The following is a 17,755-nucleotide window of genomic DNA, read 5'->3' as shown; positions in this document are numbered from 1 at the left end:
GATATTCTTAAAGGACATCCGAATATCTCAGAGTCCACCTCCCCATCACAAACATACAGCTGAGATGGCAGTGAAGTGCCCCTCAATCTTACATTCACTTCATGGTAACATGTCTGAAAACACTGGCCGTGGCGGGCAGGTGGAGTCATAAAAAGGCTGTATTAAGAAAAAGCATTTAGCCTTGGCCAGCCTGGGCTCAGTGGCTGAGCGTCCACCTATGAACCAGGAGGTCAGGGTTCAATTCCCGGTCAGGGCACAGGCCCGGATTGCGGGCTCGATCCACAGTGTGGGGCGTGCAGGAGGCAGCCGATTGGTGATTCTCTCCCATCATTGATGTTTCTTATCTCTCTCTCCCTCTCTGAAATCACTAAAACTATTACAAAAAAAAAAACAAAACGATGAGCATCCAGAGGGTTTTGGAGTCACACGTGCCATAAACCAGTGACGGCGGTGCCCCAGGCCACGCGCGCCTACCTGGTGATGTGGATTTCCGCGTCGTACAGCAGGCGGATGGTGAAGTTGGCCACGTTGTCTGCCTTGTTGGCTTCCTCACTCTCGCTGTGGAACCAGCATTAGGAAATTACTTGAAGGAAAATATCAGAAAAGCTATCCATGCACGACTTTGTTATGTTTTTACCTGGAGGCCTGGAAACTGACAGATGCCCGATTCTGAAGGTTTTGAAGATTGAAGTCGAAGTTAATCGTAAACGTCACCTACGTACAACATTAAAACCCCACGTCAGTGCACGATGCTCCGTACTCAGGCCCAACATGAAAACAAAGTTTCCCCAGAGAGTGGGCGCCCTCGGTGGATTCACGAATGGCATGCACCGCGAGCTCCCCAGTGTGTAGAACTTGTGGTTACTGGTCCGCCTGGCGCAGCTGCCTGCCTTCAGAATCAGACGGGCTCAGCCCTCAGTGACACAGGCCAGCCCGCCGCCAGCACACGCCTGTCCGGGTTTGAAAGCTCTGTGCTGACGTGAAGCGTGCTCCTCCGGGGTCAACACATGACCACCGGGGCCCCGGGTAGCGCACTTAGACCAACCGTTGGTCAACGCGTTCAGAAAAGAACTTCCCATCGCCTGTGTGCTTTTGGGGATGCACCGCGTGGGGGGAAATCTTACTTTTTAAAATATGTACATTTCTTGATTTCTGAGAGGAAGGGAGAGGGAAGAGAGAGAAACATCAGTGATGAGAGAGACACATCCCTTGGTTGCCTCCTGCAGGTCCCCAGGATCGAGCCTGCAACCGAGGTATGAGCTCTTGACCGGAATCAAACCTGGGACCCCTCAGCATGGGCACTCTATCCACTGAGCCAAGCCAGCGAGGGTCTCACTTCTATGAGTAACTTAAAGAGAACATTCAGATTCTAAACGCGTCCCTCTGAACAGGCAGGCAGCGGTGCTGTGATGCCCGTGAAAGGTGACAGCTCGTGAGGAGGGCGGCTCTGTGGGTGGATTAGACGGGAGCTGAGGGGGCTGGCGTGTGTTTTCAGGCTGAAACGCAGCTGGTACCTTCTGTTCTGGCTTCAGCGCGGGGTAGCCTACATCGCAGGCCATGGACTTCTGAGAGGCAGCCACCTGGCACGTCACTTCCGTCCCGTCCACCTGAACGAGACCAAGGAAACATGAGCAATTAGTATGCGCCGTGTGTGTGTGTGTGCAGGCACGGCCATGCTGAATGACGCACAGCGCACGGGCACTTTAGCGCCAAGGCTGGTGCACGCTACAGTGACCTACTGTCCCCAGGACTTGGCATCCCGTCTTCTCCAGGCGGCCAACGCGCTATTTTCGTTGCTAAGCAGGACACGCAACAGCCACAGGAGAGAGGCCAGAGACTTGAATTTCCCCCCAGAATTGATTTATCCGCTCTTATATTTCATAAGCACAAAATAATTGCAATCCCATATGGACTGCTGTCTTAAATACATATCTTTCTCTTAATGTCGTTGAAGTTGGTAGTTGCACGAGAAGAAAACAAAATTGTATGCTGGTGTTTATTAATATTCTTTAAATAATTTCAAGACTGTTTTTTAGTTTTCCTCTTTAGAATAAGCTGTCATTTTGCACAGGGAAGTTTAACACCGAAGTCAGAATGGTTTAGGACGCTATGTCTGTTAAGCTGGCGTTGCCTTGAGCTGGATGGGACCGGTTCACATTCTCTCATCACAGGCAGCTGGTTTGGAAAATCTTAGCTTTCCCCCTCCTGTTCCCTGCGCGGCGGCCGAGGGGACGGGGGCATTCGCGGTCAAGTGCGCCCCTGGGATAGTCATCAAGCCGACACGACTAACTGACCTCGCCGGAATGCGTCCCCTGGCAGCCGCCCGCCCGGCCCAGCTGCGGGACTGAGCGCTCGGAGCAAGTGCAGCTCGGAGCATCTGAGCTCACGGTGGCCCAGGACCTGGCCCGGCGGCAAGTCTCAGGGCAAAGGAAAAACTGAGCCGCCGGTGAGGCCGGCCCGGCCCGGACGCGGAGCCAGGCAACGTGCTCCCGGGGTTTAACGCGTTGGGAGCCGCGCGGTCAGGCCTGAGGGTGCCCCTCGTGGTTAAAGAGTTTCCCTCGCAACACGGAGCACAGACCTCGGGGGTCGAGCTGAGGGGAGGCGTGACTGAGGGGTGAGCCCCCGTGGAGCCAGCACCACTTACCGGCGTGGACCAGGAAGCAAAAAACAGGTTTTCTGAGAAATCCACACGGAGCCCAGTGTTGTACGCACTCTCCCTTTTGTTTTTCAGTGTCACTGAAAAGGTTAACCTCTTGTTTTGGTTGCTGACAATAAAGGGTTGTTCTCTGTTAAAAAAAAAAAAAAAAAGGAGAAAAAGGAAAAAGAAAGTCATTAAGGGCGGGAAAGGGGTCAGTATTCAAACACCTCGGTCATTTAAAAAATAAACTCTTCAGATTCACTTCGAATACTGAGAAAATTGCTCAGTAAGAAACTGTCTTCACTGCAAAATGATGAGTAAGTGCTATTGGGCTTTCTTCTTTGTTGCCTTCAGTACAAGTCGGGGGAAGGAACCACCCAATACAAGTGGTTGTAAGTCCTTACCGTCTGACACCTGCACGACTGGCAGAAAGTGCAATTCAGATTTTAGGGTCTTTATTAGTTACAGACATTTCTTTGGTAGAAACTATCTCCATAAACATTCACTTGAATAACAATCAAATGTGTCTTTTACTTCTATACTAGAGGCCCGGTGCACAAAATTCGTGCATTGGGATGGGGGGTCCCCTCACAGTCTGGGACCCCTCGCTCCTTACTGCTCAGCTTGCTGCTCCTTAGCGCTGCCATGGAGACGGGAGAGGCCCCCGCCACCGCCGATGCGCTCGCCAGCTGTGAGCCCGGTTTCTGGCTGAGCGGAGCTCCCCCTGCGGGAGCGCACTGACCACCAAGGGGCAGCTCCTGCATTGAGCATCTTCCCCCTGGTGGTCAGTGTGCATCATAGCGACCAGTCGTTCTGGTCGTTCCGCCGTAACGGTCACTTAGGCTTTTATTATATAGATTTTACACTAGGCTTTACATTCTTTTTTTTATTTTAGAGAGAGGAAGGTAGAGCAAGAGAGAGGGAGAGAAAGAAACATCAATGTGAGAGAGAAACCTCAATTGGTTGCCTCCTGTAAGTGCCCAGATCAGGGATTGAACCCTCAACCTAGGTATGTGCCTGATCGTGAATCGAACCAGCCACCTTTGGGTGCACAGCACAATGCCCAACCCACTGAGCCACACGGAGCCTTACAGTGAAACTTACTGAGCAGCTGGCAGCTGGCGGACCTCAAGCACCAGGTCGGAGATGCACACGCCGTCGTCCCCACAGTCTTTGTGGAAAGGGATCTAGAGAAGGAAGGCAGCCCAGACGCTGGCACTCAGGAGAGCAAATGTGGACGAACACACAGCGTCACCCCGTGTACATGGCGCTCAGAACCAGCCCAAACTAAGCCACGCTTCCGGACTATGTACACGCTTAGCAACTCGGAGAGGGAAGCAGTGACAGATGCAAAGCTCAAGGGGGCGACTGGCGGGGGAGCAAGAGGAGTGTGGGGGTGCGAGTGCACAGGGGAGTCACAGGTTGGGGTAACATTCCACTAAGTGGGCAGCGAGCACACGGAGTTTGCTGTGTTGTTACTTATTTCTCCCACAAACACCCGTGGGCCCTGCGGAGGGCGGCACCGCTCACGGGCCGGGCGGGCCTAGCACAGTGAACGAGGAAGACGGAAGCTCGGGCTGCGTGGATCTTACATGCTAGTGGCCTGCGCACGTAGTCACGGTATTTCATTTAGAGAATGAACAAGTTAAAGGCCACGTGCTACGTGTCTTTCCCACAGCAGCCACGGTGAACCTGCTAGCGGGTCTGGATGCCAGGAGGGCCAACCCCACTCACACTGAAGACCCTGGCCGTCTCCGAGTAGGCCTCCAGGGCGGGGCTGGTGCCGGGGCGGGCCAGGCTGATGTTCACGAGGAGGCTCAGGGCGTTGACGACATCCGAGGGCTCCTACACACACACACACACACACACAGAGTCCGTGTATTAGCACGGGAAGCGTTAAAGCAGAAACAGGCCACAGTGTTGTCTAGATGAAGGCTCTGGCGTCTTCTCTTCTTCTCTAATCTGGCCTTTGCCTCTCCGCTAAGAAACTAAAGTCAGGGGCTCAGTGAAAATCAGAAGCAGCAGTTCTTGGTTAAGCTGCCCAGGAACCTCATTGTGTGCACATAAGGAATGGTAAGCATTCAGGTGATATGCCCAGTTTTTAAAAATATATACTTTTATTGCTTTCAGAGAGGAAGGGGGAGAGAGAGAAGCATCAATGATGGGAATCATGGATCGGCTGCCTCCTGCACGCCCCACACTGGGGATCGAGCCTGCAACCCGGGCCTGTCCCCTGACCGGGAGGGAATGAACCCTGACCTCCTGGTTCATAGGTCAATGCTCAACCACGGAGCCCCGCCGGCTGGCAATATATCCAGTTGTAATGCTCTAACGAGCTGTGTCAGTCCCGGCCCTCGGGTTGCTGGCTGTCTTTTCAGTCCCTACAGCTGAGACCTGGGGTCCTTGGTGCCCCTGGAAGGGACACTGTGGCCTCGAAGGGAAGGGACAGGCTGGCTGTCAGGCGACGGACAAGAGCTTCCTTAGTCGGAGCCTCGCTCTGCTCTGCGAAGCCGAAGGCGCTGCCCACGTCCACATCCAAACCCAATCCCCGACTTCCTCCTGGCCCAGATCCAACTTCCCTCTGGCCCAGCCCCCAACTTCCCCCTGGCCTGACTTCCCTCTGGCCCAGCCCCCGACTTCCAGCCCAGCCCACAGCAGGAGCCCTCTCTCCTGGCTCAGGTGAGGTGCCTGGCCTCTCGCAGTCAGGAAGCCGCCACCCCCAGCACCCTCTCCGCTGGCGTGCAGGGAGGGGGACTGGCGGTGCCCACAGGCACTTGGCCTTGAGACGCCCCGTCTAGTAGAAAATGTACAAACGCCAGGACAGGGTGCGAGTGTCACCTAGCGGTCCTCGCGCAGACCCCTCCCGGTTCTCCGGAATGACCGAGGAGCAGACGGCGAGCTCTGGACACGGGGTGTGCCCCCTCCCCAGTGGGCCTGTTACCACTTACCATCCCAGGCCGCAGTCAGTCCTCGTGGCCCCTTGGGGCCTGGCTGCAGGGTTGGCACATGGCGGGGACCGTGAGGAGTGAACTGGACAGCGTCTCCCGGCTGAGGACCCGGCCCGGCCCTGCGAGCCCCACAGGTGCACGGGGGAACCACCAGGACTTCCACCCAACAGCCTGGCCGCCTCACCCCCCTCGATGGGCCACGTGTTCAGTGTGACCCGCCATGCAGCTCATTATGTGGTTCCAGCTGTCATTCCTTAAATGGGCGGTACAGCTGGCCCCTCAACAACAAAAGGCCAGGCCTTGGAGAACAAGTAACCTTCAACTTGAACAACAAACAACCCATGTGCATGCATCCGAGCATCAACGGTATGCCTTTCGGCGTCCACACGTGGCCGTTCCCGAGATGTGGTCTGCATCACCGGCTGCACCAGGAGTACCTGGGCCCCTTCGCCCTGCGTGTGCCCTGGGCCTTCAGCCCCCCGAGGCTGGCGGCGAGGACCCAGACACGCGTTCCGTAACAGTTCCCTGGGCAACCCCGATGCCTCTTACACCCCGGGAACCACATTTCCAGAAAAGTTCCTGACAGCGTCCTGAGGAAAGCGCACTCTCAAATTCCATGCTGTGGCTTCTACGGGGAAAGGGTCCTGTAATTAATAAAACGAAGTCCTGCCAGGAGTTTTCTCGGAGAAGCACATTTCCTCCTCGGGAGACCTTCCAACTCCATTTGGACGGGCGTCACTGTGGCCTGAGAGCAGAGCTCATCCTTTCGCCCTGATGCCCTGCCACCCTTCACCCCGTGAACTTCATCCACCAGCGAAAAACCCAGGTGCGATGGTTCTCTTCCGTCCCTTATAAAGGAACGCATTTCCCGAGCGGAAAATGTCCACGTAAAATCCCTGTCAACTACACGTTCTCCCTGTTGACCGTCTTATACAGCACTCTGTCCCCGGCGTCTCTGAGGGTTTTCTATTTAACCCATTAACTGCAACCCCAAATCAAACGTAGCGCCCCTCACTGGGGAACGGCCCGTGGCCGTACGCGTTAGCGAAGGAGGCAGGCGTCCTGTCCCAGAAAGGAAAGCGGGCGTCAGCAGGCGAGCGTTTCCTGGCTCCTCAGTCTCCCTTTTGGATTTTCTCCGTTTACTAGGCCCCAGGGAGGGAGGGGAGGAGGGGACCCTCACCTGTATGTGGATGGCGAACTCAGAGCAAGTCTGTCCTGGACCGACGATGGCATCCTTCTGCAGGTACCGGTCACTGTTCTCCTTAAACAGCCCCCTGGAGGTCACGCGGGACGAGTACAGGTCCGCGTCGATGGTGATGTTATAGGTAATGGCTGTGATAAACATCGTAAAAATGTTACGACAAAAACCTTCAAAGGGAGAAGCATCCCTGGTCTTATTGTGTCTCACTGGGTGAGGTCTCTGCCTTCGAGGAAATGTGAAAGCGGCTTTTATGTTGATGGGCGGTGAGCCATGGATGGCCCAGGGCAGCCGTGACGCTAGCGCTGGTGGGATGTGTGTGACTGTGGCTGGACGCAGGGGAAGGAGAGTGGGCGTGCCCCCGGGGAGTCTATGAGTGGGATTGGCCAACTTACTCCCTCCCTCACACTTTGGTTTCCAAGCATCATTCGTAACACGACGATGCGAAAAGGAAAGACACAGTTATTGCGTGCCCGCAGCGGGACACTGCTCTTCCTTTGCGTTATTTTTACCGCTTCTTTTTAGTTCATTGATCCTCTTACATCTTATCCATCTTTCTTAGCCTCCTGAAGTCATTGGAGCAAGAAAAGTTATGCAACATTTCTAATAGATATTTTAAAGGTAACCTGTATAATCAATGTTTTTGGAAGTCAAGTCAACTTTTAAAATATTGAAAGTAATGCAAGGAGGAAGGGGCACCCCCAGATAAGGCAGTTGGTGCTGTGAGTAGTCTCGTCTCTCTCGATTGTGGCCAGGCGGGCAGCAGACGTAGTTGAAGGTTCCGATAGTGAGACATTGGCTGTTGGCCTCAGCTGTTGTCACACTGGTTTCCCTTTCCTTTTCCCCAGGTGGGTATTGTCATCTGCGCTACACATGAGGAAACGGGGGTTCAAAGAGGTTTAACAAGTTGCCTAAAGTCGTGCGGCTATGAACAGCGGCCTTCGGGTTCAAACCAAGCTGCCTGATGACGTTAGTCTATCTGTTTACACTTCAGGAACGACTGGTTTCTAACGTTTAGGGCCAAACACTGGAACAGCAGCAAATAAAAGAAGTCACTTAACCGAGGGGGAGACCAGCTGCTGAGCCGCTGCGGCAGGGGAGATGAGGGGAGACGCGGTGGGTGGAAAACACCAGCGAGAGGATGTGACCTTGGCCCGGCCCTGGAAGGTGACCCGGCCCGTCCTGGAGAGACGGTGACAATTCCTGCTGGCACGTGCCCAGGGTTTCACCCACCGTCTCCTGCTGGTAGGACACATCTCAGACTCGTACCCACTTCTCTGCATTACTTTGCAGATTGAAAACACGGGCATGAACAATACATTCTTTTGTATCTTCTCATGATTTCGTGCTTATTAATTCCTCAAGAGCAGGAATCGCACTTGGTTCTAGTACTGAACAGCTCTGCCTAGGTCGTGGCCTGGCTGACGTGCAGAGCCCTCAGTTCCTGCGGGAGGCGCCCAGGGTGACTGTGGGAGCCGAGGTTGATGGGGGACCCGCGCAGGAGGCACTCGGAGGACAGAGTGGGGAGAGCCTGTGACGGTGTCATAGAGGTTACAGCCCTGGGTCACCTTCCAGAGACGATGAAGGGAACCCTACACCACGCTTCCCACCTAGGCACCCATCCCCAGCGCCTCACCGCATGGCAAGAGAAATGTCTGCACGTTAACCCGGATTTCCGTGGGCCCACAAACTCCAAGTCTGAGTCACGCTCAGGACGGGCGCCCTGGGAGCACACCCCGCTCCGTTCACACGATCGCAGCCCCACTCACCCACGCGGCTGCTTGGCGTGGCGGGTCGGAACTTTGCCCACAGGCAGAGTTTGAGGCGGATCTCCGCATTCTTGTTGAGCAAGGTGATTTTTTCTGGTGTGAACGAAGCGTCTACAGACACATCAGCAATGCTCTGCGACCTGAAAGGCACAGCGGGGACAGACAGATGGACAGACCGCCAAGTACAGGTGTGCTGCCTTCACAGGGCCCAGTGCCTGCAGGGTCCAGTCACCGCCCCCCCCCCTTCCCGCTCCATCTGGCACCTGGCAGCACTCAGATGGAAAGCTCTGAGCTGGCGCGGGGACGATGTTTCCTGTTTGTGACCGTGGCACCAGCACAGCCATCATGAACAGTGTTGGTTTAACGAGTGCACGCGTGCACGGGCCCGAGTCTGCAGAGGGGCACACGGTCCTGCCCAGCGGGACGCGGTGACATTCGTTTTTCTCATAAAGACAGGGGACGGGGTAGCAGGCGGGGAGACAGGGCTGAGGTGTGTGCTTGTGGCGGTTTCCCGTTGCCTCGGCGACTGGCAGCGAACCTGACAGCATGGCATGTGACCACGATGCTGGCCATTAGCCTGACGCCGGGAACTGGGGAGGAGGCCGCCTCAGGCAGGGGCTGCAGGCTCGGCCTCTGCCCTTGGGCATCTGAGGGTCTTTCCCACACGCACCGCCTCGTTGCTTCTGCGCCACTCCTGTGACGTGGGTGGGACACATACCATCTCCACTTATCAGTGAAGACGTCTGAGGCAGGAGGATGCTGGAAACCGGCCAGTGTGCTGAGTCAGTTAGTGAGAAACAATAGCAGGTGAGCCATTAGAACCGGCGGTCTCCTCAGCCCCTGGGCAGTGGAATTTGTACGTCATCATGTGACCCCTTGGGCACACCTTGACTATTGACAAAGCAGCCAGTAGAAATCAAAAAATTCCCTGTTGCCCTGACGGTTTGGCTCAGTGGATAGAGCGTCGGCCTGCGGACTCAAGGGTCCCAGGTTTGATTCCGGTCAGGGGCATGTGCCTTGGTTACGGGCGCATCCCCAGTGGGGGGTATGCAGGAGGCAGCTGATCGATGTTTCTCTCTCATCGATGTTTCTAACTCTCTATCCCTCTCCCTTCTTCTCTGTAAAAAATCCATAAAATATATTTTAAAAAATTCCCTGTTCCTAAAAGTACTACAAGAAGATACAGAAAACATGTTCTTTCCATTTCAGGACTGGAGTCCATCGGAAAGGTGCGTCGATCATGAACCATGCCTCTCCCAGGCCCCTGACCAGCAGGCACAGACGGCCTCGTAGCAGAGGCAGCGCGGCCACGGGCCTCAGGGCCCACGCGGCCCAGGAGCGGGTTTTCTGGGAGTCCGTCTGTCGGAGAAGCTGAGCATTTCTCCCAGGAGCGAGGGCACTGATTTCAGAGATTCTGGAAACTTGGTTTCTGAAACTCATTCTCAGGAAGTCGCCCAGAAAAGCCAGTCTCGGCACTTGAAGGAAAGATGGCACTAACCTACTTTGGCTGAATGTCAGTAATTGATTTCATGTGTCTTGACTGTTTTGAAGAATCAATTCACCTTCCCAGGAAAAGGTTTGGCCATCACTGACTACACTAAAGGGAGCGTCATAGCAGAGCAGGGATATAGCCCACCAGGGACGCTGCCTGCCAAGATGGGCACGGTCAAGTTCACTGAGGTGTAATTGCTTACTGTTTGAAAATCAGTCATATAGTCCTTGTTGGTTTGGCTCAGTGGATAGAGCGTCAGCCTGCAGACTGAAAGGTCCGGGGTTCGATTCTGGTCAAGGACACATGCCCGGGTTGTGGGCTCAATCCCCAGTAGGGGGTGTGCAGTGATTCTCTCTCATCATTGATGTTTCTATCTCTCTCTCCCTCTCCCTTCCACTCTGAAATTAGTTAAAAAAATATTGGGGGGGTGGGGGGAATCAGTCTTATAGCCCAGCTGGTGTGGTGCAGTGGTTGGGTGTCAACCTATGAACCAGGAGGTCATGGTTCAATTCCTGGTCTGGGTACATGCCCAGGTTGCGGGATTGGTCCCCGGTGGAGAGTGTGCAGGAGGCAGCCAATCGATGATTCTCTCTCACCATTGATGCTTCTATCTCTCTCCTTCTCCCTTCCTCTCTGAAATCAATAAAAATATATTTTAAAAAATTAGTCATATAATTATGTTATCACACCTTGTATTTTTCCAATGGTATGTTACTCTTAACTGGTTTAACTGGTTTTATTCAGTAAATAATGTCTTCTTATTTTTAACGTCTTAAATGTGATCCTTCAGTCTTATTTTTCCATATAAAGATTTCATGAAGACACTGCATTTTGTTTTTTGAAAGCACGAGTGAGATACTGTAAATAGTGCCATTAAACTCAGAAACAGCACAACGTCCATGTGTAGCTTTCCTGTTCCTGACGCATTTGGACATTGAAAGCACAATTCCCTACAGAAACAAGTGAATGAATGGCTGGACTGTATCTTCTTGGGAACTCTTGATGAAATTCTCCATTTCCCTCTGGTTCCATTCCCTCACCAGCCCCATACGTTTATTTTTGTCCTTGAACCGCATGGCGCTTGAATCCCTTATTGTTCCTGCTCTTCAGCTCCCACTGGTTCAACGCGGGGCCACTAAACCGACACAATGGCGTCCTGTTCATGACGGATGGTTCCACGCGGTGCCTCTTAACCGCGCGCGGAGCTGCAGTGCGGTCCGGGCGCTCAGTCTGGTTAGGGCATCTCAGGGAGCTTCCTGCTGGGAGCCAGCGAGGGCCCCTTGGAGACAATCTTCCCCAACACCCTGGCGACCATTCCCACGCCCTTCTCGCCACAGAGAAGAGACGCTGGATTCTAATGGGAAGCAAATGTTTTTTTCTCCCACCAGGGAAGGCAGTCCTTCTTTACAAAAACCAGTGCCCTGGAGTCTTAGCTAATGCACGTGGCCCTTTTGAGGACCAGCAGGGAGATCTAGACCAGCACGTGGTCCTTCTGAGGACCAGCAGGGAGATCTAGACCAGCACGTGGCCCTTCTGAGGACCACCAGAAAGATCTAGACCAGCACGTGGCCCTTCTGAGGACCACCAGGGAGATCTAGACCAATACGTGGCCTTTCTGAGGACCACCAGGGAGATCTATATCAGCACGTGGCCTTTCTGAGGACCAGCAGGGAGATCTAGATCAGCACGTGGCCTTTTTCTGAGGACCACCAGGGAGATCTAGACCAGCACGTGGCCTTTCTGAGGACCACCAGGGAGATCTATATCAGCACGTGGCCTTTCTGAGGACCAGTAGGGAGATCTGGACCAGCATGTGGCCCTTCTGAGGACCAGTAGGGAGATCTGGACCAGCACGTGGCCTTTCTGAGGACCAGTAGGGAGATCTGGACCAGCACATGCCCTTTCTGAGGACCAGTAGGGAGATCTGGACCAGCACGTGGCCCTTCTGAGGACCAGTAGGGAGATCTGGACCAGCATGTGGCCCTTCTGAGGACCAGCAGGGAGGTCTAGACCAGTACGTGGCCTTTCTGAGGACCACCAGGGAGATCTAGATCAGCACGTGGTCCTTCTGAGGACCAGCAGGGAGATCTGGACCAGCACGTGGCCCTTCTGAGGACCACCAGGGAGATCTAGATGAGCACGTGGCCTTTCTGAGGACCAGCAGGGAGATCTGGACCAGCACGTGGCCCTTCTGAGGACCAGCAGGGAGATCTAGACCAGCACGTGGCCCTTCTGAGGACCAGCAGGGAGATCTGGACCAGCACGTGGCCCTTCTGCAGGCCCCGCAGAGCGATCTGCCCAACCTCACTGGCCCTGCTTTATTAGCTGCTCTGTGTCTGCCTCACTCACTCACCAGAGCTGAACAACTTGTCCAAAGGCACCAATGGACACGTCGGTGATGGAATCCCCATTTAGGTCTCCATAGCCGTCCAAGGACCTCCCGAAGTACTGGAGCCGGCTCCGGAAGGCCTGGTCGGATCCCAGGATTTTCTGAAAGGGCACGTTGGACATGCAATTATAGGGCACGGCAACTGGAACGGAAAAAGGCACCTTCTACACGACACTGTTATATTCTCCACACAGCCTCTTCCCGGTTGCCTTATTCTCCATAAAACACCACTGACTTTCAACTCTTCTTATCTGATGGTTTTATCATTCCTGCAGCCACACTTTCATCAGAGAAACAGCATGAATCTTTTCCCATAAAACCACAAACCAGCACGAAGCAGTGAGGGATCGGCGGCCAGGGCAGGAGCTGACGCAAGTTCAGGTCCCAATTCCCATCCTCCCTCCCCTCCCCAGCTCTCTACTCAAAGCTGCCTTCCCAGCGAGGCCTCCCGGGTCACCCTCATCCCTGAAAATTCACTCCCATTTCATTAAAAAACTCCTTGTCATTGTCTACTACCTGGGACACTTCATCGCAGTGATGGCGAACCTTCTGAGCTCGGCGTGTCAGCATTTTGAAAAACCCTAACTTAACTCTGGTGCCGTGTCACATGTAGACATTTTTTGATCTTTGCAACCATAGTAAAACAAAGACTTATATTTTTGATATTTATTTTATATATTTAAATGCCATTTAACAAAGAAAAATCAACCAAAAAAATGAGTTCGCGTGTCACCTCTGACACGCGTGTCATAGGTTCGCCATCACTGCTTATCATGTTTATCTTATCTTTCCACTGTCCCCTCCGTGAAGAGCAGAGTTTTGCCTGTCCTTCCTTTGCGACATCCCCGCATAGGACAGCCCTGGCATGCTTAGCCGCTCACTACATGTTTACTGAGTGAGTGAATAGTTCCGAGAGGAGAAGGCGGCATGGATGGTCCCCATACTCCTCCCCAGCCGGGCACGGTGATGCCCCCTGTGCACACTTCCCCTTGGCCGCCCGGGTTACCTGGGAGAACCTGGTGCGGACTGTGCTGCCCTGGCCGTTGTAGATGTACACGGCTCCCGCGTTCTGATGCTCCAGGGGCGACCCGACAATCACGTCATTGAAGCCATCCATGTTGATGTCCGAGAGGGCGGCGATCGCGGAGCCGAACCTCGAGTTTTCCACGCCCTCGGGGCCTTCCAGGAACTGGTGCCAGTTCAAAATGCCCTGGAGAAGGGGAGGGGGTGAGTACAGCGAACCTCACAGCCTCACAATTACAATTCACAGCCAGCGATGGCCACGCCCACTTGCAAAGGGTAAGGGGAGAGAGTTGGAAACCTAGAATTCAAAACCCTCCCATTACGATCAGAATTATAAATAAGAATTTTCGTAAGCAAGGTCATGGGAATCTGCTCATAAAGCGAGGTGCGAGGGGGCGATTCCCTTTAGCAACACAACCTACATAAAGGCACCCATTCCTCTATCTCCTCTTTTCCTTCATGTTATATTGTCACCTGTTTCTATACCTTTGACTTAAAATTTTTTTGGTGAAAACCTATTAATATTTTGAATAAAATTAAGGTGGAGACAAAATAAAATGCAAGATCTTAATTTAGACCTTTACGGAAAAATTACTGAACCGTGGCACAATTTTCATGGCACAGAAAGTGAAAAACGAGATCATGCATATTCCAGTGTAAGAAACACTGAGCAGTTCCGCCCAAAGAAAAGACTTTTCCTTGTAAAAGACGCTGTTGTGTCTTCAGATTTTGAAGTAAGAATGGGGATATTCCATGGCCTCACAAGAAAGCCACGCTCCTCACCGGAAACCAGGCGGTGCCAGTTTCCCCTCGATCACACTCGTCGAGAAGTCTGCGTGTCACCAAGTTTGATAAACTATTAGGAGCTGGTCTCACTTGCAGCCATTAATGATCACTCAGAAGAGCTGGCCAGCAAGGAACAGCTACGCATCTGGGATCTGGGAAACCACGTAGCTCTGCCCTTTCCTCACTGGATGCTCAGTTCTGCGTTCTTCATGTGCTTTAGAAGAGTTTTACTTGCTTCTGTTGAAGGGCTGGTTTTTTCATTAATTTAAATAAATAAGGGAGGACAAAATAGCACAACAGCTAAACATAACACTCACTGTGCTAACATCAGCGTCTCTTGCCCACCCCTCCCCCTCTGTGGCCATCGGAGCGTCTATGACCCTGTATTTACGTGCATAGATTTAGAGAGTTCAGCCCACCAGCTGGAAAGAAGGATTTTCCATGTTGGCGCGCGCTACGTTTGATGTGCAAGGACTGGAAAGTTCCAGAGTTGGATGTATACCTAACCGTTACACTAAGCAATGGAATTTCCTGGCGGCTGATGTGCAAGCATCCCGGGTTATAGGGGGTTCCCACGGGGCTGGTCCATTTGTCTATTTCACTGTAAACGTCCACAGGACAGTTCTGAGCTGTTATTGTGATCTCTTTACAGCAAAGAGTAACTGGAGAGGACACTGGGGACATACTCAGGTGTGTGTGTGTTTAAAAACGATATGCATGTACCACTTCATGCGAAAGAGAACATCCATGCGAAGGCCTCATGGAAAATGTTAGTGCACAGGAAGTAAGCTCCAGGTCAGGTTCTAGGTTCATGCGATTTTAAAAATGATAACTGAACGGTGACATCCTCCCAATAATGAAACAGAAACACACCGTACATGGAAATCATCCTTCAATAATAGACTCTCTTTCATCAAATGCAAAAAGGCAGGCTACCCCTTACTGACCAATACCCATCCACATTAAACTCAGTCCGCGTCAGCATCTGTGTACCTTCGTGATGGTGAACAGGTAGACTTTCCCCTCCTCTTTCTTCAGGTCGTTCATGAACATGGGCGCACCCACCAGGAGCACGTCGGTCACGCCATCCTTGTCCACGTCCACGGAGCAGAGCACGCTTCCGAAGTAGGAGCCGATCTGCAGCGATGAAGCCGGTCAGCCTGAGGCTTCCCGGGGCCCCAGTGCCCCTCGTGCCACGCTGGACTTTTATTTCCTCATTTGACACCTGAGTGTGAGTGCTTACTCCCTGCCAAGAGCTAGGGACGCAAGATGGATGACACAGCCCCTGCCCTCAGCCTGTGGCATCATCTCAAGTGCAGGGTGCCCCCGAATCACCAAGAAAACATCTTTAAAAATACAGATTCCTGAGGCCCATTTCCAGAGATGCTGAGGCCAGGCCTGGGGAGTGGTCCAGAAGACGGCATGTTTATAAGCACGCCAGGTGTGTCTGCCGCTGGGGGTCAAAGACCACACTTAGAGGCATAAGGGTCTCTTACGGAGAAAGGGGGAGGAGAAGAGAGAGGTGGAACGAATGCTGTGCTCCCATGGAAAATATGTTACAATGCAGGAAAGTGCCAAATATTGAGTGAGTGAGCGAGGGCTGGGAGCCAGGGCGGCTTAGAAAGATGAGTGTCGTATGAATTGCATCTCAGGAGCCGCCAAGGAGTTTCCAAGTGGAGAAGGGGAAGCCTGGGTGATGGACGGGCCCACAGTCAGGTCTGGGACAGAGGAGGGGTGGCTGCAGAGACGGGGCCCGGAGGGTTAGGGCGAGAGGACGCGAAGTGAGAGAGGCTGGGGATTCGAATGTTCATCTCATCCAACCATTGTTCAACGTGTGTCGCTGTGTATACCTCGGAAGGATTTGGAAATGAAAAGAAATGATTCCTTTCATTGCGCTTTCATTGTTTTGTTTTTCTCAAAATAAAAGCACCCTTATACGAAGCAGTAGAGAGGAGGGAAGGGAAGAGACCACGGCTGGTTTGGGTCCAGGAGGTGGAAGGCTGGGCCTTCATTTTCTGGGAAAGCTGACAGTGGGGTCAGACTGAACCCTGAGAAGAGGAGCCTATGGAAAGTCGTTTCTCCACCTCGGGGGACAGAACTCGCGCTGGGTGTCGAGAGCCATGCTCTCATCTCAACCAGGTGCCTCCCCGAGGTCAGTGAGGCCACGGGATCTCCCGGCTGACCCGGGCCCTGTGCGCACCACTGGGACAGTCATGCCCGTTTCTGACCCCGAGACTGGCCCCCGCCAGAGGAGAGCGGCAGGAAGGAGAGCTGCTCTCCACCCAGCGAGTCGGAGCCACAGCAGCCACTCCCTTGTCACTCTCTCTCCGAATCCTCGGCTCCCAGCGGGGTCGCCTCCAAGCAGCGGTTAGGTGCTGGCATCACGGCCTTACCAATCCAGGCGTCAAAAATACGGAGTGGGTCCAGCCGGTGTGGCTCAGTGGCTGAGCATCAACATACTAGTGTGAACCAGGAGGTCCCAGTTCAATTCTGGTCAAGGGCACATGCCCGGGTTGCGGGCTCCATCCCCAGTAGGGGGCGTGCAGGAGGCAGCGAATCAATGATTCTCTCCCAATCATCAATGTTTCTATCTCTCTCTCTCCCTCTCCCTTCCTCTCTGAAATCAAGAAAAAATATACTTTAAAAAAATATGGAAAAAAAATATGGAGCGGGAAGTAGCCAAACAGCACAGCCTTTGCAGCGCCCCCAGGACTGGGTCTGAATGACAGCTCAGCCCCTGGAAGTTGTGACCTAGAAGGAGACTCAATCTCTCAGGAACATGTCAAAGGACAGGGCCGGCCTCAGGATTATGAAGATTTCAGGAATATTCGAGTAAAGGCAGATGCCAGAGCCAGCCAGGGGCAGGCGCTCAATAAATGGTAGTTCCCCACCCTGCCCCCCCCCTCCCACTCCCCACCCGCCCCCGCTGTCCCTGAAATTAACTTCACCTGCTGAGCGATGACTTTACCTGGTCGCCTCTGTGAGCCTGAATCACCGTGACATTGCCGTTCTCATTAACACTGTACAGCACTATCTGGCCCGTGTAATTCGCCCGCGGGGCGCCCGCGACAAAATGGACCCCTTTTCCAGTAGAGATGGCCGCCACCGAGTAACCTGGGAGAGAAGGAGACGGTGGGTGCCACCGACAGGCTGGGCCCCACAGGCTTGCGGAGCTGCGGGAGCAGCTGAGCCCTTTCTCCGTCCTGAGCATGTCACTCAGGGCCCATCTTCCTGTTTCCAAGGTGACCTGCTCCCGCCCTCTGACCAGCAGCACTGCCCTGCGTAGTGGGCGTCTACCCATGAAGCCGACCCGAGATTCTGGTTGTCCCCATCAGCCAGTCATGAACCTGGCCCTCAACAGCTTTCTCTGTGAGTCACTAGATGGACTTAAAAGGTAATGTTGCAGCCCCAGCCGGTTTGCTCGGTGGATAGAGCACTGGCCTGCGGACTGAAGGGTTCTGGGTTTGATTCCGGTCAAGGGCACATGTCCGGTTGCAGGCTCGATCCCCAGT

General features: G+C 53.6%; 1 protein-coding gene across 1 annotated transcript in view; it reads right to left on the bottom strand.

The window, feature by feature from the left end:
* The window catches only part of ITGA2 (integrin subunit alpha 2), a 64,652-nt gene that overhangs the window by 11,507 nt on the left and 35,390 nt on the right, over nt 1-17,755 (bottom strand). The window contains exons 12-23 of the mRNA XM_059695017.1: nt 17,212-17,357; nt 15,237-15,380; nt 13,441-13,644; nt 12,399-12,535; nt 8,554-8,693; nt 6,767-6,918; nt 4,373-4,483; nt 3,743-3,825; nt 2,645-2,786; nt 1,515-1,607; nt 638-714; nt 475-558 (exon numbers count right to left, since the gene is read on the bottom strand). Of these exons, the coding sequence (XP_059551000.1) occupies nt 475-558; nt 638-714; nt 1,515-1,607; nt 2,645-2,786; nt 3,743-3,825; nt 4,373-4,483; nt 6,767-6,918; nt 8,554-8,693; nt 12,399-12,535; nt 13,441-13,644; nt 15,237-15,380; nt 17,212-17,357 (1,513 nt within the window). The remainder of the gene's footprint in view (nt 1-474; nt 559-637; nt 715-1,514; nt 1,608-2,644; nt 2,787-3,742; nt 3,826-4,372; nt 4,484-6,766; nt 6,919-8,553; nt 8,694-12,398; nt 12,536-13,440; nt 13,645-15,236; nt 15,381-17,211; nt 17,358-17,755) is intronic.

The sequence above is a fragment of the Myotis daubentonii genome, chromosome 4 (assembly GCF_963259705.1).
Source record: "Myotis daubentonii chromosome 4, mMyoDau2.1, whole genome shotgun sequence".
Lineage (NCBI taxonomy): Eukaryota > Metazoa > Chordata > Mammalia > Chiroptera > Vespertilionidae > Myotis > Myotis daubentonii.
Note: the sequence above shows the minus strand (reverse complement) of the source record. Positions and strands in the feature narration are given on the sequence as shown.